The sequence below is a fragment of the Dendrobates tinctorius genome, unplaced genomic scaffold (assembly GCF_039654945.1).
Source record: "Dendrobates tinctorius isolate UK_male_01 unplaced genomic scaffold, ASM3965494v1 ptg000032l, whole genome shotgun sequence".
Lineage (NCBI taxonomy): Eukaryota > Metazoa > Chordata > Amphibia > Anura > Dendrobatidae > Dendrobates > Dendrobates tinctorius.
This window is the reverse complement of record NW_027361700.1, coordinates 135,990-161,230: the sequence shown is the minus strand read 5'-3', so window position 1 is coordinate 161,230 and position 25,241 is coordinate 135,990. Positions and strand designations below refer to the sequence as shown.

At 40.6% G+C, this 25,241-nt stretch overlaps 1 protein-coding gene across 4 annotated transcripts in view; it reads right to left on the bottom strand.

Annotated features, from left to right (window-relative positions):
• Positions 1 to 3,006: 3,006 nt before the first annotated feature.
• Positions 3,007 to 25,241, bottom strand: part of NBR1 (NBR1 autophagy cargo receptor) — a 66,806-nt gene continuing 44,571 nt past the window's right edge. For 2 of the 4 annotated variants that reach the window (XM_073572283.1, XM_073572286.1), the window contains 16 exons: positions 23,716 to 23,790; positions 23,324 to 23,538; positions 20,998 to 21,147; positions 20,729 to 20,917; positions 19,666 to 19,825; positions 16,568 to 16,859; positions 16,327 to 16,454; positions 16,035 to 16,110; positions 12,685 to 12,795; positions 12,368 to 12,526; positions 11,472 to 11,624; positions 10,964 to 11,312; positions 9,896 to 9,987; positions 9,384 to 9,456; positions 6,276 to 6,381; positions 3,007 to 4,980 (listed from right to left, as the gene is read on the bottom strand). In XM_073572283.1, coding sequence (XP_073428384.1) covers positions 4,807 to 4,980; positions 6,276 to 6,381; positions 9,384 to 9,456; positions 9,896 to 9,987; positions 10,964 to 11,312; positions 11,472 to 11,624; positions 12,368 to 12,526; positions 12,685 to 12,795; positions 16,035 to 16,110; positions 16,327 to 16,454; positions 16,568 to 16,859; positions 19,666 to 19,825; positions 20,729 to 20,917; positions 20,998 to 21,147; positions 23,324 to 23,538; positions 23,716 to 23,790 — 2,502 coding nt within the window. In that variant the 3' untranslated portion in view covers positions 3,007 to 4,806. The remainder of the gene's footprint in view (positions 4,981 to 6,275; positions 6,382 to 9,383; positions 9,457 to 9,895; positions 9,988 to 10,963; positions 11,313 to 11,471; positions 11,625 to 12,367; positions 12,527 to 12,684; positions 12,796 to 16,034; positions 16,111 to 16,326; positions 16,455 to 16,567; positions 16,860 to 19,665; positions 19,826 to 20,728; positions 20,918 to 20,997; positions 21,148 to 23,323; positions 23,539 to 23,715; positions 23,791 to 25,241) is intronic. The other 2 variants (XM_073572285.1, XM_073572287.1) reach the window with 1 other exon arrangement.

Genomic DNA, 25,241 nt, shown 5'->3' with positions numbered 1-25,241 from the left:
AATTTATTTACAATTATTTAATCTGTCCAATTACTTTTGGTCCCTTTAAAAACAGGGTGGCACATGTAAGGAGCTGAAAGTCCTACACCCTTCATCCAATTTTAATGTGGATACCCTCAAATGAAAGCTGAAAGTCTGAACTTCAACTGCATCTGAATTGTTTTGTTTAAAATTCATTGTGGTAATGTCTATAACCAAAATTAGAAAAATGCTGTCTGTCCAAATATTTATGGACCTAACTGTATATCAGCCCTGAAAGGCAGTGGCCGTATCTTATATCGGCCAAAACTGCTGGAGAGGTTCCCTTTAACTGCAGGAGTCTAGAGGAACTGAAGAGCAGACGGACTGGTGTGTACCGTATGTGCAGTTTGTGTATATATGCACACATATGTTTATGTGCAGGGTGTGTGTGACGACATGATTATATTTGAATAAATGTTGAATTTTTTTTGTTTGTTAAAGAATAAATTTGGACTGTTGTTCATGGAAAACAAAATCCCCTTAAAATAAGTCCCAACCCATCTTTTGGAGTAAAAATAAAATTGTACAAGACCCGGTCTTATTTTCCAAGAAACGGTATTTGACTAAAAGACAGAAAAAAAAAAAAACCCTCTAGACCTAGCTTTACTTGACAGTATAATTTCAACACTACTATAGTTTGTTTTACAGATTTAACAGCATACATTGCAGCGGCAGGATGCTTCCACTACTATTTATTCCTACAGTGAAAAGATACTTTATCTCTATATATACTCATTTTCAACTATTTTCTTTAATATGTTTTACTAAAATGTAATTTAGACCATATAGGTTTTGCGGCCCATAAACGGACCAGACTGAGCATTTTACGCCTGTGTATCATTCATACTTTGGGCAAATATAAATCTTTCTTAAAAAGAGGCCAAACAGATTAATGTCTTAATTTTAATAAATCATTGAGCATAACAAGATTCATAGTTACATCACATTGTAAAGAGTTTAAAGTGCTTCTTCTAGATAAACTTACATTTACTCTATACTCAGATCTTGGTTTTCTTCATGCAAATCTTTAAAAAGTCAACATAATAACAAAGAATTCTGGTCTTTACAATAAAGTAATATCCGATAACACATCTACTGCTAAAAAGAAGAGCAGTATTGTGCTGAGCAAAGATCTGTGTATGCAATGGGGGGAAATGATGGGTGAAATGTCCCCTTCTACAGAATATTGGTTTGCTATGAATCGGTCATCAGCCCTCAAGCGGGAGACCATGCCTTGACAGTCCGTGGTATCACTACTAATGCCTTGTGATCTACATGCTATTGGTCCACTTTATACCTGGTCGATTTTTCTTTGTTCAAACTAATCTACAAATTAACTTTACCAGTCAAGACAAGAATACTGTAAAGCATTTTCTACATGGCGTGTCCTCAAAAGGTAATACAACGGAGGTTCACGTTTAATGCCTGCATTGGTGACTATGTACACCAAATAATACAGTGGTAAGATCCATATGGTGTTAGGCATTAGGTCAGGAGAGCATATTTGGAGAGGGCTTATGTGATCTCACTGGACAGGTGTAATCCCATTTTGTGGTGCTGAATATATGCAGGTAACAGACTCCTGTGCATCGGTTCTTATTAGGGTTGACCAAAATATTCACAGTACTTTGGTCTAATGCTACTCTGTGGCGCCTCAACTAATTAATCACTATTGTGGAACCCGTAATCAAACACACAGAAAACCACGAATGGCATATAATGTAAAAATGTACTTTTATTAACAATATTTAAGAAACAACAAATCACAAGACAAGGTACAGGAAAAATAAATGAGGGACTAGACAGCCATAGGAAACCACTAAACAAATACAGACCAAATATGTGTGTTAATATCATATGCCCTATTGAATCTGGCACTATATGACAACAAAGGTATGCATGATATCCTAAATAATAAATTTACTGCCAAAATGCATAGCAATGTCCAGGATATATTGCTGTCATGCCAATGCTGAACTAAGTAGCCATTTGATTAAAATAGGCAAGAGACATTCAAAAATAATAAAAGGCTTGAAAAAACATACCGAAGGCCAGGTAAGTGGAATTTCCCCAGGACGTCCCTCTGCCCCGACGCACGTTTCACACTGCTTCTTTGGGAGGCGTGACTCTTGCCTATTTTAATCAAATGGCTACTTAGTTCAGCATTGGCATGACAGCAATATATCCTGGACATTGCTATGCATTTTGGCAGTAAATTATTATTTAGGATATCATGCATACCTTTGTTGTCATATAGTGCCAGATTCAATAGGGCATATGATATTAACACATATTTGATCGGTATTTGTTTAGTAGTTTCCTATGGCTGTCTAGTCCTTCATATATTTTTCCTGTACCTTGTCTTGTGATTTGTTGTTTCTTAAATATTGTTAATAAAAGTACATTTTTACATTATATGCCATTCGTGGTTTTCTGTGTGTTTGATTACGGGTTTCACAATAGTGATTAGTTGTATTCATGGCATATTAATTCCTTGTTATATATGAAGGATGTTTCTCATTGTTTGGGGCATTTTTTTGTGATTTAATTGCCTCTTCTAATTAGTAGGCACCTATAAAATATATAAACAATTTTCTCACCAATACCGCCACCTCCATATACAGCTTGCTATATTCCATTAGTGTATGAAGTGCCCGGGGCACATTTGCCGTTTACTGAAATGTTCATAAGTGTTAGACCCAGGTTCAATCTACATGTTAAAGGGGGATTACAGTATGAGCTTAGGGAAACACCTGCTTTATTTCAAAAACAGCGCCACACCTGTCCACAGGTTAGGTGTGGTATTGCAGCTCTGCTGTAGTCACTTTAGTTATTAGGCTGTGTGCCCACGTTGCTTTTTTTAAGCGTTTCCGCAGCGCTTTTAGACGCGCGTTTCTGCCGCGAAAACGCTTAAGAAGCGCTCAGAAATATTGTGCTTCAAAAAAGCAACGTGGGCACATAGCCTTAGAGCAAAGGCAGTATATACGACATGTGAATGAACATTGCTCTACACATTCTGAGATCGTTTTATCGATTCCATAAAAAGATGGAAAGGTATTATATGGCGTACTGTCTATTAGGGAAGTGGTAAGCAACTTTATACCTTTTTTTTTTATATCATGACTCCTCAGAAGCAGTGAGCCCTGGAATATAACATGGAGTCTGCTGAGAACGGCATGTCTGACAACCTGAAAAGTCCCCCTCATGCGTGTAATATAATTATAGAAACTCAGAAATTAAGATATGACAAAGTAAAGTAGACAGTACTAATTAGTAATTAACCGAACAAGTCTTTTTGCTGGAGAATAGAAAATGAATTGTTACGTGCTAAGGGAAAATGCATCTGAGATTTTCTTCTAACCACCAGTCTGCATCAGCTCAATCACTAATGAATTAAGCTTTATTGTATGAGTACATGTAGATAGAGGACTTGTTGACAGCGGTGTAGGAGACTCATGGGGCATAGAAATTTAATTAAAAGGGTTATCCAGGGGCATTAATTCCCAAATCAGAGCCAGACACGATTTATCATTATTGTAAGGATTTGAACATGGCCGTTTACTACGAAGATTCCCGATTATATGCTTTTAATTTACACCAGCTAAATTTTCTACTCCAGGCATGCCCCACTTCCCCTGCACCTCTTCCTTCTCCCCATCCAGTCCATTGCTTCCCAATGGTGGAATCCTCAGTCATGAGGAGCAGTGTCACTATGCAGCAAGGACCTACAAAGCTTCTTGTGTCATGTGACTGAGGAACCAGACCATTTTTGGAAGCAGATACAGATAATTTAGATAACTCTTTAGAATAAAATTAATGGGCAATATTTGTTTCACTTCAGTAAAACTCTTTAAATACCTTTAGGAGGAGTACACATGTGTGGTCTGTAGCTTTTTTTAGCTACCAAAAACACTGTCAAGGCAAGCTTAAAAGGGGTTATCCACTTTCAGGAAATAAACTCAGCATGTACTCATCCTCAAGCACTGAACTCCGCAATCGGCTACACTGTTGACATGAAATAAACATTGGACCCAGGGAGGGAACGAGTACCTGCTGAGTGTTATTCTAGGTATTTTACAGTTTTGGCTTCACTTTCCTGAAAGTGGACATCCCCTTTAAAACTTATTTCTCCTATATATTTGTAAAACTGAGACAATCATGCCCATTAATGAAGGCAGTGATGGTGGTAGCTGTTGATCAACCCTATTCTATCTTTTATAGGTGGTAGGCGAATGAATGATGAATGAAGAGAGTGATCTGATAGACTCATCCAACATTTGTCTGCACTAGCTGTCATACAGGAGACCAAAGGTGTGATTCAAAGTTTCCATTCACATCCTAAACTCAGGCCAAGTAGGATATAGGTATGGATATTAAACGTATGACCCAGAAATCACCTAACTATATGCATCACATAGATAAAAGCCACCAAATCCTACTGATCAAATCTCTTAATTTACTTCTTATTAAAGTGTTTAAATCTTCATCAATACAGGATTGTGTTAATATAGATGGGGGTTATGTTACTATGAAATGGTTCCTATGCCAGTCTTGGCCTGAGTCTGTAGACAATCCATAGTCTGCAGGATCTAGACTAGAGCAATCTAGAGCACCACCCAGTAATAATAATGGAAAGAAATGAATACTATGTAGAAAAAAAAAAATAAAGCTGGGCAACACTGACACACACCCAAAGACTAAAAACCAGACGTGCGGCTACGTGGCCATCAGGCTGTGCCGTGCAAATGCTCTGACAATTTAATATGAAACTGCTGTCCCTCCACCTCAGTACCGGGCAGAATACCAGTCATTGTCATTGATCTGTATCAGTTCGGTTACTACATCCATGAGGTTGTAGTTGTGTTTGCGCAGGAGTCGCTGGTTGAGCTGACGGTCACAGAATCCCATCTCTAGGAGCACAGCCATCATGGCTCCAGCTTGTTCTTCGGAGCACTGGGGCTGTGGATAAGAGAGATAGTTTACTGTATGACCAGATCAACCATCCTTTTCTTATAGATTTACACATTAAATTAACTATTCAACTGCCATTAAAAACCTAATGATCATTTGCCTCTAACCCTTTGCAGTTTAACCATTTGCTAAATATTGTGTAGGTCCTTATGTATAACTAAAAGAGCTCTGGTCCACCAAGGACTCAGATCTCGGAAATTTGAAGGCCATTTGTTCATCGTGAATTCTCTCATGTTCCTCAAACAATTTGTGAACGAGGCATGTTGTGTAGCAGGGGCATTATTCTGCTGAAAGTGGGGACTGCCATTAGGCAAACAAGGGTGCCCTCAAAGAGTGTCTATGGTCTGCAACAATGTTCCAGTTGGTGGTATATGATGTATCAAAGTAACATCTACTAGGTTCCTAGTAGAACATTGCATGGAGCATTACACTGCCTCAGTGGTCTAGAGGATGTTGGCATCTACTCTTCCCCAGGAAAGTGATGTAAAAGAAATGTGATTCATCACACCAGACTACCTTGAACAAATGCTTGATGGTCCAGTTCCAATACTCGTGTGCCCACTGCAGGCGCCATCAGTGTAAGGGATCAGCATTGGCTCCGACTGGCCAGTAACTACAGTTCAAGATACTCTGATCTGTACATTCTGATACCTTTCTATCACTCCAAGCATTAACTGAACAGCAATTTGTGCTCCAGCTGCTCTTCTTCTTTGGGATGAACCAGGACCAATTACCCAAATCCATCAATGAGGCTTGGAGGCCTAGGACTCTCTCACTGATTAACCAACTGTCCTTCTTTGGACCACGTTTGGCAGGCACTAAACACTTTTACTGGGAACCAACTGAAAAATCTACCAGCTTGGACATGCTCTGCCCCACAAAGCCATAACAATATGATCCCTGTAAGAGTACTCAGGTCCTCATTTTGCTCATTTTCCTGCTTCCAACTGCTTGCACTTGAGAGGAAACATGCCAGTGTGCTCCACTATGGCCCATGTATGACCATCACCTCTTCTACTCCAAGGCTGTGTCTGTCATTCAGCAACCACCAGTCATACTGCAGTAAAATTTTATAGGCTGATACAGTTTAAAATGGTGAAAGGGAGACGTGGCCATCCTTCCCACTATCAAGACATACCTTTTTTTTTTTTTTTTTTTATCTTTGTTTCCCTTTTCTATATGACATTTTTTGTGGAATGTGGTAAATGTAACTTTTTTTATGTGAATGCACATTGTAGTTACTTACACTAAAATACCAATTGAATAGAAACAATCATACGCACCATCATGGTTTCCTGTTGGCCAACAAATAAAGCCTTATAAGCCGATGCAGCCACAGACAGCGCCCCCTTCACCAGACCTCCTGCAATACTGCTCCTATTGTGCTGCCTATGGAGGCAAACAATTCAGTCCCATTACATGAATAGCAAGAAACAGAACAGAAAGCTTTATGAGCAGAAGAACAAGTACAGTCCATAGAGTGACTGCGCAGAGCACAAACCAAAATCTACTTTTACTGATCTATGCTGTAACGTGGCTTTTGGACAAGCCACAGGTCCGAGATCATGCAAGCCATATGTTATTTAAAAGGAATAAACAGGAAATATTAACACAAAATTAACAAGTTCTGCCTTTATTACCACCTGCTGTCAATAGCTATATAGGAACTAGTGCGAATTCCTTTGTGCAGAAACATGACTGCTCCATATTACAATCTGTATGGATCTCAGAGAAAGCTGGGAGAGTCGGACTCCTGAATCCATATAGAATGAATAACAGCTTTTTCTGTATGGGTCGTTCGGGAGGTTGGTGCAGTATTCATTGGTTTTCACCATTACTCCTGCCCGGAATGTTAACTGCTTTCTATATGACAAAACTAAATCAAAATAACAGAAAACGATATATCCCGCAGAAAAGGGTCTCCCCCTATTAGCTAGGATAGCACAGGAAATCTAACAAATCTGTTTTACACTGAGCGCCTCATGCCTGAATTGCCTTTTAAAAATAATAAATATAAACCTAGCACTCAACTTAAATACGTTTTCAAGAAGATTTAGGCTGTGTGCACACGCTGCGGATTATGTGCGGATTCATCCGCGCAGATTTTGTAAAATCCGCAGGTGAAACCGCAGGTCAAAAGACCTGCGGTTTTACCTGCGGATTGCTCTGCGGTTTTGCCCTGCGGTTTTTCATCTCCACAATGGAGGAGATGGCAAACCGCAGGAGAATCCGCAGAAAGAATTGACATGTCAATTCTTTCTGCGGATTGAAAACCGCAGATAATCCGCGCGGAAAATTCCGCACCGTCTGCACTGCGGTTTTTGATTCCCATAGGGAATCATGGTACTGTACACCGCAGCAAAAACTGCTGCGGGTCCGCAGCGGCCAAAACCGCTGCGGAACCGCAGCAAAATCCGCAGCGTGTGCACACAGCCTTATTGTAGTACACGATAAAAAAAGTTTCGGTCGATGTGACCTTCAGTTACTACAAAGGTAAGTAAAATTACAAAAAAATAAAATATCATGTGAAAACAAAGGAAAAAATAACAAAGGAAAAATATAACAGAAGTATATACAATCACAAGGTCATATACATGAGATAAATTTAGCGCAGATAATAACTGGGTATCACACACAGCCCTTAATCAAGCCAAGTGGCTAAGAGAGCGATGAGAAAATAGATAGAGCACTCCATCAGAGTGTGTGACATACCATGTTGTTTTAAGTATGCAGCAAGCATATAAACATCTATCAGATAATTCGGTTGTGCTGTAATGCCTTTTAGTGTATGTTCAGGAAATATATACAGCTCGGGCAAAAATTAAGAGACCACTGCAAAATTTTCAGTTTGTCTGATTTTTCTCTTTATAGGTATATTTTTGAGTAAAATGTAAATTGCTATTTTATTCTATAAACTACTGACAACATGTCTCCGAATTTCCAAGCACTAAATTTTGTATTTATTTTCAGAAAATGAGAAATGGTCAAGATAATAAAAACCTGCAGTGCTTGTAGACCTCAAATAATGCTAAGAAAACAGGTTTCTAATCATTTAGAAACAACAATACTAATGTTTTATCTCAGGAAGAGTCCAGAAATCAATATTTTGTGGAATAACCATCATTTTTAAATCACAGCTTTCATGCGTCTTGGCATGCTTTCCACCATACTTTCACACTGCTTTTATGTGAACTTATGCCAGTCCTGGTACAAATTTTAAGCAGTTCTTCTTCTGGCTGTAACAGGGATTTGATGTGGTGGTCCTTCATCCACACATTGACCTAGCTGTGTGGCATGGCACTTTGTCCTGCTGGAAAAACCAGTACTCAGTGTTGGGCAACATTGCCTGAGCAGAAGGAATCAACTGTTTTTCCAGGATAACCTTGTATACGGCTTGATTCATACATCCTTCACAAAGATTAACCTGCCCAATTCCAGCCTTGCTGAAGCATCCCCAGATCATCACCGATCATCCACCACATTTCAAAGTGGGTGCAAGACACTGTGGCTTGTACGCCTCTCCAGGTCTCCCTCTAACCATTAGATGACCAGGTGTTGGGCAAAGCTTAAAATTAGACTCACCAGAGAAGATTACCTTACTCCAGTCCTCTATGGTCCAATCCTTATAGTCTTTGGCAAACTTCAGCCTGGCTCATCTTTGCTTCTGATTGATAAAAGGCTTTTTTTTCTACCTTTACATGAATTAAGCCCTGCCTCTAGGAGCCTGTTATGAACTGTTCTTGCTGTGCACTTCACCCTTGACGTGCACTTCACCCGAGCTGCCATTTGCCATTCCTTTTGTAGGTCACTCGATGTCATTCTGCGGTTGCTGAGTGACATTCGAATAAGATGACGGTCATCCCAGTCAGTGGAGAGTCATTTTCGTCCTCTGCCAGTCTGCAGCTTGGTTGTCCCCAATGTCTGCTACTTGACATTGTTGTAATGGACTGGCGTCTTAGAAATTTTAAGGATGGAGACAACATGACGCTCACTGCATCCCTCTGCTAGTAAGCCAGAATTGAGCCCTTGTTTTCCTCACTCAAGACTTTTCTTTTCAACTCCTTTGGCATGGTTAAAAGTTATTTTTTCATTCCTATTACTTTTGGGATATTATTAGCACTTGTTTTGCCATCCAGCTTGTCCTATTGCAAGAGGATTGTGAACACCACAGCAGGGTTTTTTTTATACTTTCCTTCGTTAAATAAGATTTGGTTCAGGTGATCACCTAATCAGAAGCACATTAAGTAGAATGAGGTGTACTCTGGTTGGAATTCAACTGACACTGGAATGGAATGGCTGTCAGTCATGTAGAGAAGCTGATTTTTATAAAACTGTGCAGCGGTCGCTTAATTTTTGCCAGAGATTAGTAGTCTCATGGCCTGGGCGATTACCTGGTGTGGTCAAAAACTGATCTGGGAGAAGGAGCTTCTGAAGGTTGAGGATTTGGTGCAATCTCAGAAGGAGCTAATAGGAAAAATAAAAATGAATTATAAAAAAAAAAAAAAAAAAAGTATTGTTCTGCTTCAAATTCTGGTGCAAAACATCTCTATACAGAATGCACGACTGTAAAATCTATGGTCCTAGGCACGGATAGTGTTTCTTTCCTAAGAGCTTAGTTTTAGATTGTGAATAGTTTTCTTTAGAAAATTTAATATATTTTTTATTATACACAGACACACACACACACACACACACACACACACACACACCAATATATAAATATGTTCATTAAGAAAAAAAAATGGTGCAACGCCGACTATAAATGCAGCAAATACATACAAGTACAAAAGTGCAGCCAGATGCTTCATAGATGTGAATCATGCACAAAACTGTTGTGGCACGCTGCCCCTAAGAGTACGGTCACCTGTTCATATACGGGAGCTAAACATCAGTCAGCTTATACCTGTGGTAATTTGCCCGGCATCTGATGTTCCAGTTCCTGAAAATGTCATCTCTCCTGCGAATGCTGGGAGAACTTGAGCTTCTGGTAGAGACCTTGAATAAAAAATAAATGAGATATCTACTAAAAAGAGCAAATATCAGCAACATCATTCCCATAAGAGCGGCTGCTATGCGGCTTTCTACCACTTCATGACCTTCTTTTCAAATACTTTCAGCTAAAAATGATGGACAATTAATTTGCCCCATTGTATTGTAAATATTGTTCTGTTTTTCTAAATATATACCCCTTTCATGCCTTTAACATCTCCTACCCAAGAAATCTGAATGTGTAATGTGTCCATCAATAGAGCCAGTGTCTTTTTAAGTCACAAATATTAAAAAAAAAAACAAAAAAAAACGTTGCCAGTTCAAAAAATCAGTTTTAGAAGATACCTATAATTTTGTAAACCTTTTCATATGTCACAGTGATATGAAGTATTTGAGCGATGAAATAGATGAGAACGTCTGCCCTTTTGTTTTAGCTCCTCGGAGTGTTGTCCTCCTTTTCATCATAGAAATTTAACACATTTTGCTCTCGAGATAAAACAATCAAAGCTGAAGTAGCACAGCGGAGCAGCTCTACCTCTATATTTTAAAGATTGTGGGGCATCAGCATCTGGTCCGCCATCATTTTGACAAGTCAAAAGTTAAGGAAAAAAAAAAAAAAAAATAGATGGCCTGTGGCTATCTTGTACAGACATCTTTTAGCAACTGTCAGACTTGTGCTTCCAGTTCAAACAGTGGGCAAAGAAGATCATAATTGCACATCCCGACACCAAAAAAATCCATGGGTTTCTTGATCTACCTTGCCAAGCTAAGCTATGGAAATGTACAAGCAAGAGATGAAGGAGCCAATCCCTGAGGATAACTATAGGGCCATTGTTCATGGCACTGACACAATCCTTTTAATTCCAATATGGACCTCAATAAATGTACAGAAAATTATCGTCAAAGGACACCGACACAATAAAAATGTTAATTACAATGAAGACAGGTAGAATTCTGGAAAAGAACCAGATGATGCCCATACCTCAACTGGGGGGATGGTGTGACCACCTCAGGGGTGAGAGGTACAGCATCAAGAGTCTGGGAGGTGGTGAGAATATCATTAATGCTGTGAGTATGGACTGGGCAGCCCCCTTCAAAGGTCTCATCATTCACTCTGATGTCTTTTTCTTTATCACCCTGTGACTCAGAAAGGGCTGAGCTGTACATCGACTCCCCGATAGGGCGACTAATATCAAAGCACTCGGGCAGAATGATGATGTAGTCTTCAGAAGAATCAGAGGATGCCTGGCTTTCAATGTCATCTCCTTGATGTTCATCTGGTATCTGCGACTCCACATCGGAAAAATCTATTGGCAGAGCTTCGGGAATGGCTGTAATATTCAATGAAAACCCAAGATTTAGATTGTAATCTTTATACTCCTCGTTAAATCGCATCATGAATTTTTGGACATGCATTTTCTGGGGACTTGCTGTGTTACTACATATCTCTCTATTGACTTATAAAATACATATCACAACACACAGCTTACATGTATCAGGGGTCGTCTCTAGTATTGGAACATTTAAGCCTGTAGTCCCTGATAGAAGTGGCCTGCTGACCACAGGAGAGCTCTTCTGAGACACGTCCTCATCAGACTTCACACTGTAGTTGAAACTTGATTGTGGAGAGGAGTGCATCGAACCTGATACTCATGAAAGAAGAAAGATCAGTACATACTCGTATGAATGGACACAGCTATAATAGGTGGATGAGTAGACATGTGGCTCACATTTGCGCAAAATTCTGCCAGCCTTCAGCCGCCACTAGAGGGAGCTTAAGCACACTGTGCAGACATAAAGGGTTGTCCACTACTTAGATAACCCTTTCTTAAATACAATATTCTCAAGTGTACTGTATAATAAAAAAAACATCAGATGCTCACCCCCAGCACTGGCACCAATCCAGCGATGTCGGCGCTGGGTCTTCGAGGGCTGGAGTGACATGATTAAGCCATATAAGTACCACAGCTAATCAGCAGCCACTAATAGACTACAGTTCTGCAGCCCATTAGCAGCCGCTAATTGCTGTCACATGAACACTGCAGGATATGTCACGCAATCCCTGGGAAACCAGGCACTGACATCACTGGAACGGTGGCAGTTCAGGAATTATGCTTTTTTTATTTTACACTGGAGAATATCTACTTTATGGTTGTCCACTACTTGAAAAAACCATTCTTAATAATTTTAATGCATGAACAGTATGGAGAAGGCTCCTGTACATATCTGATGGAGAATGCAAGCAGACAAATTACTATCATTACACCGAATACTGTTTAAACCCTTTAAAGTATATGTTTTGACACTAACCAATAGAATTTTATTACAACATGGGCCAAATTTTGTGCTAAGCAATAAATAAATGTCAAGAAACCCTGTTACTCACTGTGGACCGAGGTCTTCTTCTGAGGTGGGTTGTAGTCTGGAGCAGCGTCTAAGGTCAGACTCCTCATAACAGTTTCACACACAAACTGAGTCCCACTAATATCCTCTTCAGTTTCCTCTTGGGTGGTTGGACCCTCCATATCCTCGTTGGCTCTTTTTCCTATTTTAAGACACTTGATACCATTACAACTAAAAACAAAGTGCCCAATGGGAGCTGTGGTACTACCCTTACCCATTGACCTTTAGTCTAACATGGAGATGAGATACTTGACACTAACAAAAAAAGAATAATATAACCAATGTTCATTACAGACTCACCCGCCCTGGGCTTATAGCCAACTCCGTCACTCTCTTCTTTAATTTGTCCAAGGCTATTTTTTTCAATTAAGGGACCATCGTGTGGCAGAGGAGACATGCATGGTGACAGATCTAGAAAGAAAGATTGGAATTCTTGTAGGACATCTTAACAAATGCAAATAACAGATCTACCCTAAGAATGAGAGTCATTTACTGAGCCTGTATCTACAAGAATTCCCCATACAAAAGAGCGCTGTAGTTGGATAATGGAGTGTCAGGCAGGTAGTGGGGGAATTTTCAATTCTTGCAGATCCCAGTATAAAAAGTATCACATAATCATATTATTAAAACAGAATGTCCACTTTAGACTTTTTTTTATTGAGGATTCAATATCTCTTGTATGGTTTGGCAAAATTATGTGAACTTCAGCAGTCAGTATCTGGTGTGCCCCCAATGGACAGCAATAACTGCATCAATACATTGCCAGTAATTGTGGATTAATACTGCACAGGGCTTGGGAGAATTTTAGCCTAGTCCTCCCTACAAAACAGTTAACTCTATGTTGGTGGGTTTTATTCCATAAACTGCTCTCTGCAGGTCCTTCTACAACATTTCTATATAATAAAAGTCAGGAGGCCTTTAACTTTACTTTTCTATAACTATTCTTTTGCAGAATGACTTCTGTGCTTTGGGTCGTGGTCTTGCTGCATGACCCGCACTCTTGAAATGCAGCTTACGGAAGAATGTCCTGACGTTTTCCATACTGGTACAATTTATTTTACCATCAATGATGACACGCGGTCCTGGTCGAGATGCAACAAAACAGGCCAAACCTTATAGCACCACAGTATTTCACAGACAATATACATTTTTTAGGCTGTAACTCAATGTTTTCCTTTCTTCAAATAGAATGCTTCACATTTAAACCAAAAGGCTCTACTTTAGTCATGTGTCCACAAAACAGTATTCCAATTGTGCTCTGGCTTGTACAGATGATCTTTAGCACACGTCAAATGGAAAGCAATGGTCTTTTTGCATAGCAGTGGCTTTCTCCTTGGAATCTTGCAATGCATACAATTGTTGTTCAGTGTCCTCCTCATGATGGACTCAGGAACATTAGCTAAAGTGAGAGGCCTTTAGTTGCTTAGGTTACCTTTGGTTCCTTTGTGACCTTGGAGACCATTATATGCCTTTTCTCTTGGAGTGATCTTCATTATTCGACCACTTCTGAGGAAGGTAATAATGATCTTGAATTTCCTCTATTTGTACTCAATCTGTCTCCAATCTCTTTAGAAATGGAGTCGCAACTTTTCCCAACCTGATGAGCTTCTCCAACTCCTCTTCTGTGGTCCTCAAAAAAATCCTTCGTTGGTGGCATTTTACACTTCCACGAACATGCGTTGTGAAGATCACAACTGATTGTCAACCCATTGACAGAAAACATCAGACTCAAATTTCACGTTCAAATATCAGCTAATCTTAAATGGTCACATATTTTTACCACTCACAGAAATGTGATATTGTATAATTTTTCGCAATGTAAACATTTTATTTTGCAAAGTCTAATGTTTTTAATTATTTCTTTGATTTGGTTTGCTATATACTTTTACTACTTGTATGATAATCTGATGTACAGGGTGGGCCAATTATATGGATACACCTAAATGATATGGGAATGGTTAGTGATATCAACTTCCTGTTTGTGGCACATTAGTGTATGGGAGGGAGAAAACTTTAAGATGGGTGGTGACCATGGCGGACATTTTGAAGTCGGCCATTTTGGATCCAACTTTATTTTTTTCAATGGGAAGAGGGTCATGTGACACATCAAACTTATTGAGAATTTCGCAAGAGAAACAATGGTGTGCTTGGTTTTAACATATCTCTATTCTTTCATGAGTTATTTACAAGTTTATGACCACTTATAAAATGTGTTCAAAGTGCTGCCCATTGTGTTGGATTGTCAATGCAACCCTCTTCTCCCACTCTTGACACACTGATAGCAACACCACAGAAGAAATGATAGCGCAGGCTTCCAGCATCCGTTGTTTCAGATGCTGCAAATCTCGTATCTTCACAGCATAGACAATTGCCTTCAGATAACCCCAAAGATAAAAGTCTAAGGTGGGCAGATCGGGAGACCTTGGTGGCCATTCAACTGGCCCACGGTGACCAATGCACTTTCCAGGAATCTGTTCATGTAGGGATGCTCGGACCTGACACCCATAATTGATGGTATGGTGTGGTATATGGGGTACAAAGATAGTGGGGCCATTCTTCATCAATGGCAGCCTCAATGCCACTGGATATCCGAAATTGCTACATGATGATGTGTTGCCCTCTTTATGCACTGAAGATGGCACGTTCCCTGAGTTTTTCCTGAGTATCAGGTCCGAGCATTCCTACAAGGAATCTGACCCCCTTAGACTAGCATTTCTTCTGCGGTGTTGCTATCAGTATGTCAAGAGTGGGAGAAGAGGGTTGTATTGACAAGCCAGCACTTTGAACACATTTTATAAAGTGGTCATAAACTTGAAAATAACTCATGAAAGAATAAAGTTATGTTAAAACCAAGCACACCACTGTTTTTCTTGTGAAATTCTCAATAAGTTTGATGTGTCACATGACTGTCTTCCCATTGGAAAAAATAAAGTTGTATCCAAAATGGCCATCTTCAAAATGGCCGCCATGGTCACCACACATCTTGAAAAGTTTCCCCCTCCCATATAGTAATGTGCCACAAACAGGAAGTTGATATCACCAACCATTCCCATTTTATTTAGGTGTAGCCATAAAAATGGCCCACCCTGTAGTCTTACATCAAATTTATGCAGAAATATAGAAAATTCGGAAGCTTCACAAACTTTCAAGCACCACTGTACACCTAAATATGTTTTGGTAGTTCAGGAAAACATACAAGACTGGTACAAATGTCAGCAACTTTATCACACTGCTCCATGATTGTTCTACACATATACTTGGGTTACGCTCTGATGTTTGTAAAAGAGCCACACTTTGTTTTTTATTGTAAAAAGCTGCTGATAAGCGCAACATATGCAATTGTAAAGAATACAGCTGCCAACATCACAGCTCTATAGTTGGCATTTATAGCAAGAGGTTTCCCCGGTTTGTAAACTGAACGTTGTTTAAAAATGAAGTCTGAACGTTGCCGCAAATGGGAATTCCACACTGTATGGCAACTTCATGGTGGTGATCATATCAGATAAGTTTTTAGTTAGGGATTATATGACCGCATGTCAAGTAACATCCTTATGAAAAACACAAATTCCTCCTTAAAATATTTGTCACAGCACATTTAACAGCAATATCTGCAGCCAAATACCTTCTATAATACAAGTGGACAAACTCACCAACGGGTGTCGTGTGAGGAACACGTTCTAGTTCCTGTACGATGTTTATATCCAACAGCTCAAATGACAGCAGGTCCTAAATACAGGAAGAGTAAAATGATATAAGTGATTTACAGCAGTGTGAAATCGGAAGACAGTAGACCCGGCTCTCCGTCAAATCCATCATAGACTACATGTACAGACAGCGAATTGTTAGGCAGTAGCAACAGCCGGATGGATTTCCCGAGAATAAGACTGTATGGTAGTGACAGTCCCATTATATGCAGTAGGTCCATAGCAGTGATATGCTTACTTGGGCAGTGAGGAGGTCTACAGATGGGATGTACACCTCCCGGTCACTGTGTGCGCTCCTCAGGTGACTGGACAACATCACTTTATCTGTGCCTCCTCCAACCTGCTGTGTAACATGAGCACTGCAGCCTTCCTGCATGTCACAAAAGAATATGAAAGAGTTAAAGCAGTAGATTAAAAAATAAAAACCCTAAAGAAGTGATCAGGTCTAAAAAAGGTCAATGTGGAATACTGCCTGACACTTGCCTCCTCCTTGTCCATGTGGCTGCTTATCTTAATGGAAGACATCTCTTTTTCCAGATCTTCAAGGTTCTCGGCACAAGGAAGGGAGTCCACAATGATACTGCACCAAATACGGGGTCCAAATTGCTCCCCCTTATGTGCCAGGCGCCAGTGAGACGTGTAAGTTCCCTCCAGTGCTGGAGCCACAAATTCGACAGACAAGATGCCCATCTGACCAGGAAGCAAAGAAGGAACTGCGGCCTCTTTCCGGGATGAGGATGATAAAGTCAGATTCCCCCACATGAACTTTAGCTGTTAATACAAATGAGATCATCTGTGTGTTAATCTAATATTGGAAAGGTAAACCTCTACAATAGAAATATAATATATATATATATATATATATATATATATATATATATATATATATATATATATATATACACACACACATCTCTCTGTTTAGTCAGTTGGAGGGGTCCTGAGTGATGAATCCCCTCCATAATGACAGCCATATGTCCTGTAAGTTTACCACCTTCCAGGTCATACTCCTCATCAGTGCACCAAAGAAATTTTTTTAAAGTCACTTTTCATCTGGCAGGAGTCGCTGATATTTGCGCCAAATGCAACAAAATGCGGTGGTTAACGAATTTATCACAAAAGCAAAAATTATTATTTTGCAACTTTTTAGAGCAAAAAGTTGCACAATCCTTAAAAACGTATCATGTTACCCTTCAACGGTGTCAAAATTAAAAATTTGCCAGAAACCTTACTCCATGCGTGAAATGCAGCGTGATCTGCCAAGCAATACAACCTTAAGGGGGAAAAAAAAAAAAAGACAAAAAAGGAAAAGCCCTTTAAAAAAAAAAAAAACAAAAAAAAAAAATAATAATAATAATAATAATAAGAGTAAGGCGCAAATATTCTAAATCACTAATAAAGAGCAAATTACTAGAAAAGAGGAGAAACCACAATAACGAATCGGGGCCCAAGTAAGATGTATCTGCAAACACAAGGTTCAGCAGAATACATGTGTTAGGTTAGTTTCACATTTGTGTCTTTGTGAGCAGCATTCGCAAGTAGAAACGCATGCAAAAATGCATGCAAACGCAAGACCATGCGTACGCCTTGTTAAACATAGGTACGCATGATGCATGCGCACGATGCGCTGCGCAGAAAAACGCTAATGTGAAACCAGCCTTAAGGGCCTGTCACACTAAGCGCTATCGCTAGCAATATCGCTATAACTTGTGATGTTACAGCGATATTGCTAGCGATATCGCTGTGTCTGATACTTACCTACGACCCGCTCCCCCGCTGGTTATCGCGCGAGAACGTCCTGGACCATTTCTCGTCGTCAGCTTCCTGTAGAGAGACGAGCGTGGAGCCGGGCGGGAGGACGCAGGATCGCCTAGTGTGACAGGTAAGTAGCGACCCCCGTCCCCAGCGATGTCGCTGGTGAGATCTGCCTGTGTGGCAGCTCACTAGCGACCACTTAGCGATGCACCAGCGATCCTGACCGCGTCATATCGCTGGTCGGGATCGCTGGTACATCGCTAAGTGTGACAGTACCTTTACATAACAGAAAGGAATCAAAAGGTTTACACATTCCCTGCAATTAGGATGTAAATCCAGCCACTCCGTGTGTACACATACATTTACCAGGAACATTAAACATGGAATTAACATACGCATGCAAGTCTACTTGGGATCAGCAGTTCCAGAAGCATTTCTTTCACTTTCCTGTCCTTTGTATAAATAATTATACCCTCTGCTAAATTTTACATATACAGCAGTTAAGGGTTATTCTCAGGATCGTTAATGTTTAAGATTGCAATGTGTTTGTAAAACAAAGGAACATGGGGCATTAATTATGGGTGGAGGAAAGACGATTCTAGCAGTCAAATAGGGAAGGGTTCTTTACAGTTAGAGCAGTCAGATTGTGGAATGCCCAACCACAAGAAGTAGTAATGGAAGACACTACATTATAACCGCTTTTAAAAAAAAAAAAAAAAAAGGGCTGGATGATTTTCTCACAACCAATGGCATTTGTGGGTTATAGATAATCTAGTGATAAAGAATATATAACTGGTGGAGAAAGGTTGAACTCGATGGACCCAAATCTTTTTTCAACTTATGTAACAAATTATAGAGCTTGTAAACACTGATTTAAAGCTGGACAAATAGCTGGATGCATTCAGCTTCAGTGCCTTTCTCCCAATGCACAGTTGACACTAAATGTGGACAAGATCTCTAAAATGTGGGGCCAAAACTAGAAAAGAGAAATGAGAAACTAGATCCGCTGCAGATTTTGACAAGAGAAAAATTGTACAGCTCATGGAAATACTTTTTTTTGTTAAAAAGGACCAAACCGCAGTCAATGGGGCCACTCAGACCCACTTTGTGACCATCATATGAAAACTCTATCCCATGAATGAATTCCTAAATAAAATGTTTACAGAGTCTAAGACGGTTCTACCCATACTGCAAGCACACCACTGTGCTCATCTAGGTCTCAATTTCCCTATAACCTGTTATGACTGCTAAAGCACGTTCACACGGGTAAGTTAGAAACTACGGACGGAGACAAATACCTGAACTGGACAGATCACTGTTCAGACTAAGAAAAGCCCTCCTCTGACCCTGGTCTGTCCCTGTCTGACCGCAGAGGCTGGCATCCTAACATAACACAATGGCACCCCCGCTTAACGGCAGCTTACCCCGAATGGCCTTAGCGGCTCCTAGTGACGCTACAGTAGCAATTTCCTAAGGAAATCATCCACAAAACAGCTGCAACTAACACAAAATACAGCAAAGTGAATGGATGCAACAAAGTCTATCACTAGAAGGAAACACCAGTAAGAGAAGGTATATAGCGCTGCACTCGAAAGGTGATAGGACAAACACACAGAGTAAATTACAAATCCTTGTTACCCAAAACCAACAGAACTAAAACACCCAAAGAAAATGTGTATCTGTACTGACTCAGCAAAAAGTGACGCCGACCACAGAATGAAGGGTACAGACTTATGACATAAACCAAGCAAAAAGGTTTGTACACTTTCTGAAAACTTCTACCATTAGGATGAGTTATGGTAATGAGATTTGGACGTTTTACCTTGGTGTCCAGGTTCCACTTCACATTTCCCGTGTTCTTCATTCTCCAGTGTTTGATGAATCTAGTCCCAGGCTGTAGGTGTGTGCCGTCGGGGAGGTTCTCATCCACAAACACTGCGCTGAATGTGGGGATGAACTGGGAGCATGGCTCCATAGGGATTCTACACAGTGGGAGAAAACCGGACATCATGCCTAAATATACCAACATCTACATATCAAGGGAGTTTAATAAGAAAAAGTCATTTCTAGGGTTGTAAAATGGAGCATTACACTCTTTACGGTGGGCTAAAGCTTGGCATGCATTACACCAACGTGTGCACTACCTATAATGGCTACTGCACATTACACAGCTATCCGATCTCACCACTAGAACCTCCCTGTATGACGCTCCTGTGCCTTACCCTGTGCCGCCGACTACCAAAGTGGCCATACAAATATTGCCTTTTCTAGTTTCATATAACAGGAGGTAGAGATTTTATGAAAATAAAACACAAAGGTATTGCGCATACATTGTTTATAGATCACATATATTATGATCATATATGACCTAATAAGAGCCAGAGATAATAGTTTGGAAACCAGCCTGTGGCATGAAAAGCAATGTATTGTCAGAAAATGAGCTATTGCTTAAATTAGGTTTAACAGCTAATGTACATGGGGATTTCCTGAAACAGGAAGTTAGAGTCTAAAATATCTCTAGTGGCCAGTGTAAAAAATAAAAATATCCCAGGACTGATCTGGAAAAAAACTCGCCAAAAATGTTAAAAATAACATTTTAAAAAATAAGTAATTTTGTGAGGTCACATTCTCTGTAATTACAGCGTGATGCCAAAACCTGTTTTTCACACATTATCGCTGGACATTTGTTCATCATTTTTCATTGAGTTTTAGAAGGGGCGTCCTGGCTGCTTACAAATGACCCAAGATGGGTAGATGCGAGCTACTGACATGTCACAGATATCCTGCTAGAAGGGACATTCCCCTGAGTCCTAGCTATAGAAGAGGTGCAGACAAGCTACGATATCGAGAGCCCCAATACAGAAGAGTATGAGTGCGGCTCTTACACTAGAGCACTGCTCTGTGGGCTCTCAGGTGGAGGTGCAGGAGAGCCCAAGGATTGCCAGCGATGGACTCTACGATGCAGCTTCAGTTGTTTCTCCAGTTCTTTCACCTCCGCTTTGCGCTGTCGTTTCTCCGCTCGCAGACGTTGCTTCTCAGCTTTCAGGAATGTTTTGTGCATGTGCTTCTGAAATCTGCAGCAGAAGAGAAAAAAAAAAAAAAAATAAGGTGATCCAGGCCTACAATGTCAGAAAAGTGAAGTGAAGATTCTTACCGGACTTGATCCATAGAGAAGGGAGGTGGTGGTTGCTGCTCTTCTGCACAGGGTTCAGCCGATCTTCTCATTTTAAGAAACACATGATTGGGGTCATGGTCACAGCCCTCGGCCTCACACTGTTCACAGATACTAAATGATGGGCATGTGCTGTGAAAAAAAGAAAAGTGGATTCGAATAAAGCAACATTTATGATATTAAGGTTAAGCGAAAAATGGATTTTCTCAAACAATGAATATGAATCCTTGCATAAAAGAAAAGAACAAGCTCTATAGTGCCATCTATTGGAGGCAGCAAATCCTATATCGACCCTTTAAAAGGGGTTGTCCGGGACTTAGACATTGATGGCCTTTCCTTAGGAAAGGCCATCAATGTCTGAGTGGTAGGGGTGCGACACCTGGCACCCCTGCCGACCAGCTGTTCCTGGTGTCAGACAGAACTGCTCTGATGTGGAGCTGCACAGCATTGTTCCGTAGACTATTTAGTGGCTGCTGTCCAGTAATGCACATCCGCCACTCATTCAGATCTATAGGGGGATGATGTGCAGTACCTGGACGCGGCGACTATTCTGTTGATAGAGCTGTACCAACCACTGGGAACAGCTGATTGGGGGCAGGATGCCGGGTGCGGTACCCCCACCGATCAGACATTGATAACCGATCCTAAGGATAGTCCTAGACAAAACCTTTAAAGAGCTTGACAAATTATTTCGGATATAAAGCCAAACAGAGAAAAAACCCTCTCGTTTTGGGGTTCTTGCCCAAACCAAGAGACTGTTGGCTGTTGGGCACTGATGGGCGGGATTAGTGACGCTCTTCCAGTGCGATCACATTACATGCTGCTGTCAGAGATTGAGGCTATGTGCCCACATATGCAGAAAATTTCTGCATGAAAATCGGACTCCTTCCCAGAAAGCGCATGTTTTATTTCCCCCGCACGTTTTCCACGCAAAAAACGCGCGTTTATGCATTTTTTTCCGCACTTCCCCAGTCTCATAGAAAATAGCTAAAAACGGACTTTTCCGCAAAATTAATGCGCATGTTATGTTTTTTACCGCAAAGCATTTTTTTCGCGGAAAAAAACGCATCAATATGCACAAAAAGTGCAAAATGCATTAAAATGAATGGGATGTTTCTTTTGAGCGATTTTTAAGCGTTTTTGCCGGTAAAAACGCTTAAAAAACAAGAAAAAACGCTTACGTGGGCACGGCATTGAACAGGTTAACATCCGCAGGTGGATCGCGATACACCTGCGACTGTTAGAAGCACATGTCAGCTGTTCAAATCAGCTGACATGTGACGGGAAATATGTGGGCTCTGTGCCGGAGCCCACATCAAAGGGAGAGACACAACATGTGCAGTACATGAAGGGGTTAATCTATCAGGTTGATGTTCCTGGTGCCATCCAGCAAATAGAGACTTAAATTTCACCAAAATTGTGCAGGCATACTGAGAGTAAAGTTATACGAAAGGGATTTCTGAGCAGTAATAAAATACTGGTGATAGCAGTTGGATATTTTTGGTGAATTGGATCACTTGGTTCTGCTCACCAAAAAGCACCGACCCTTTTGGATCCCAATTAAATGTGTTCACTCAAACGTAATTATATCTCTCCAGTCCAGTAAAAAAACCCCAATGATAGCATTTTTTCAGGCTGAATGGGCACAATTTGGGTTGCATCAGCAGCCAAGCATCATTATTTTACCTCCAGCGAGAGCCATTCAACTGCAAGTGGATGCCGGCTCCCATAGTTCAGCAAAGGAAAATCACTTTTTGTGTTGGATCGGTCATGAAGTTGTTGTAAATTTTAAAACAATGATATATTGAAAGACTTAAAATTGTGTGACAATCTGGCACTGCTGGTCACTGATGTCTGACAGTGAAGGCACACACGAAAGAAGAAGAAAGAAGAAAGTAAGAAGGAGAAGAAAAAGAAGAAGACCCGGTCATGTGGTCTCTGAAATGAAAGGATGGTTGTGTGGCTCTTCCAACACTTTCATGAACTTCAGAAAAAAAAAAAAAAAATTCGATAGTGACAGCCACCGCATGCAGAGATACCCCTTCACTGACAGCGCCATGAAACAAGGTCCAGTTCTTGACGGGGCTTTTTGGAGCCAGACATACACTTGAGCAGAGAGTATCTGCCGGAATCTTGCTGGATCCTAATATTGTGTAATATTCACGCTTCGGATTCTGCGCTGTTGAAAAGTTGGGGTGGTCGCCCCCTGACTGCTCATATGCAACTTGCATACTTATGGTACAAGCTGATTAGCTTCACATCGGCTTCTCTCAAGGTTCCAACGTCTCGAGGGTGAACATGAACCCACCTGCACTGATACCGTATGCCCAAGATCCTTTTCTTACAGCTACTACAAGCCAAGAGCCAGTCATACAAGGAGCCCAGAGATGGTTCTTGCTCTGGTTCTTGAGTAGGTGCAGAGAGGAAACTGCTGTCTGACATCCAGTCCTGGCTCCGAGAGATCCGATCCTTCATCATCTGTGTCACCTTCTCTACTGTTGCATGCACAATTTGCTCCTTGAACTACAGAAAGTAGTAAATTAACTTATATTCTTTATTTGCTTTATTAACTGCTTTCATCTCCATACAAGTTTTCTGGAAAGTGTACAATCATCATGTACTAACGGACCAAAACTAACAGTATCAACGTTTTTTTTTGTACAAAAAACACATAAAAAAACAAGACTATGCAATACTCACTCTGTCCATGTAAGTGGTGAACCAGTCAGGGGGAGCCTGAGGACACACAATATCTGTGGTTGGGTTGTGCTGCTGCTGGAATAGAGGAGACTGATCAGAATAATCTGCCAACTGTCTCCTTTATGGAGACCCGGCAGGGACACAGACGCAATTATTTTAGAGGTATAGAATACTTATTTTTACCGTATGTCACAATTAATCCTAGCAATCACATCAGAATACAAAGAGCATTTTGTTACACCTGCATGTGGTTCCTTACAGTATAGATTACATACGCTGTCCATGGAGTTAGACAACATGAGTAACGCTACTCCCTTATTCTCGCCTGGTCTTCATCTATAAGTGGACGGCACGTGGTCAAGTCAGCCACGTACCACACAACTGTCATCTTGGCTGCCATCGATGAGCAGTGATCCCAGCAGTACTACATGTGAACGCTGCAGCCGATCACGTGCCATCTCCATGTAAATGAAGACAGAGCGACACTGGCGCAGAACAAGAGCGAATATTGTTAATTTTGTTTTATTTACAACATTAATAATAATTTTCAAAGGTAAATAACCTCTTTGGGCAGCGCAATAAGGGCGATGGCTAATCAGTGATTTTATACATATTTTCAATGGTTCGTTAGAGATCTGGACAAATTACAGAAACAAGATACTCTACCTGACTGTAGGAACATAGAAAGTGAAATCACACCAGCTACAGATCAATCACAGAGCGCACAGTTCTGAAGCCTGATCTACCACATTGCCTTATAATGGGGTCTGTCAGCATTGAGGCTCCTGATACCAAGATGAATGCAGGTGATAGATGACATGACTGTTGCGATGATCAAGTGCTTAAAGAGAGAGTCTGTCAGCACAGAAGGACTGTTCAAACCAAGCACAGGTGCTCGGTGCGTCATGGTGTGGCCAAACACTTAAGTGCACCGTCCCACATACTTGTTTTCCCCTGTATCTTGCTTCCCCCTTATTTTGATAGTCAGCCTAGTTAATAGAGATGGAAAACCTGTACGTGGAAAGATGCACTGAAATGTTTGGCCACTCCAAAAGGTGCACAGAGGGTCTGTACTTGGTTTCAACAGTCAGTCTGTGCAGACAACGTCCCTTTAACATTGTGAGCATAACCCAAGAGTCAGCACCTGATCGCCGGGAAAACAAAGTGAATATTGTCCATTTTGTTATCTTACACAGTTTAGAGGAGTTTTGGGGCGTTATTTTTTTTATTCATATTGAAGGGTCAGTAAATCTAATCTAATGGTGTAGCCAGCTAAATGGGAAAGGGTTCTTTACAGTTAGAGCAGTCAGACAGTGGAATGCCCGACCACAAGAGGTAGTAATGGCAGACACTATGACAGCTTTTAAAAAATACTGGATGATTTCCTCAATGCACATAACATTGCGGGTTATAGTCAATCTAGTGATAGGTATGGTATAATTGGTGGAGAAAGGTTGACCTTGTTAGATCTAGGTCTATTTTCAACCTATATAAGATAGATCAATTAATAAGGAAGGCTATAATTA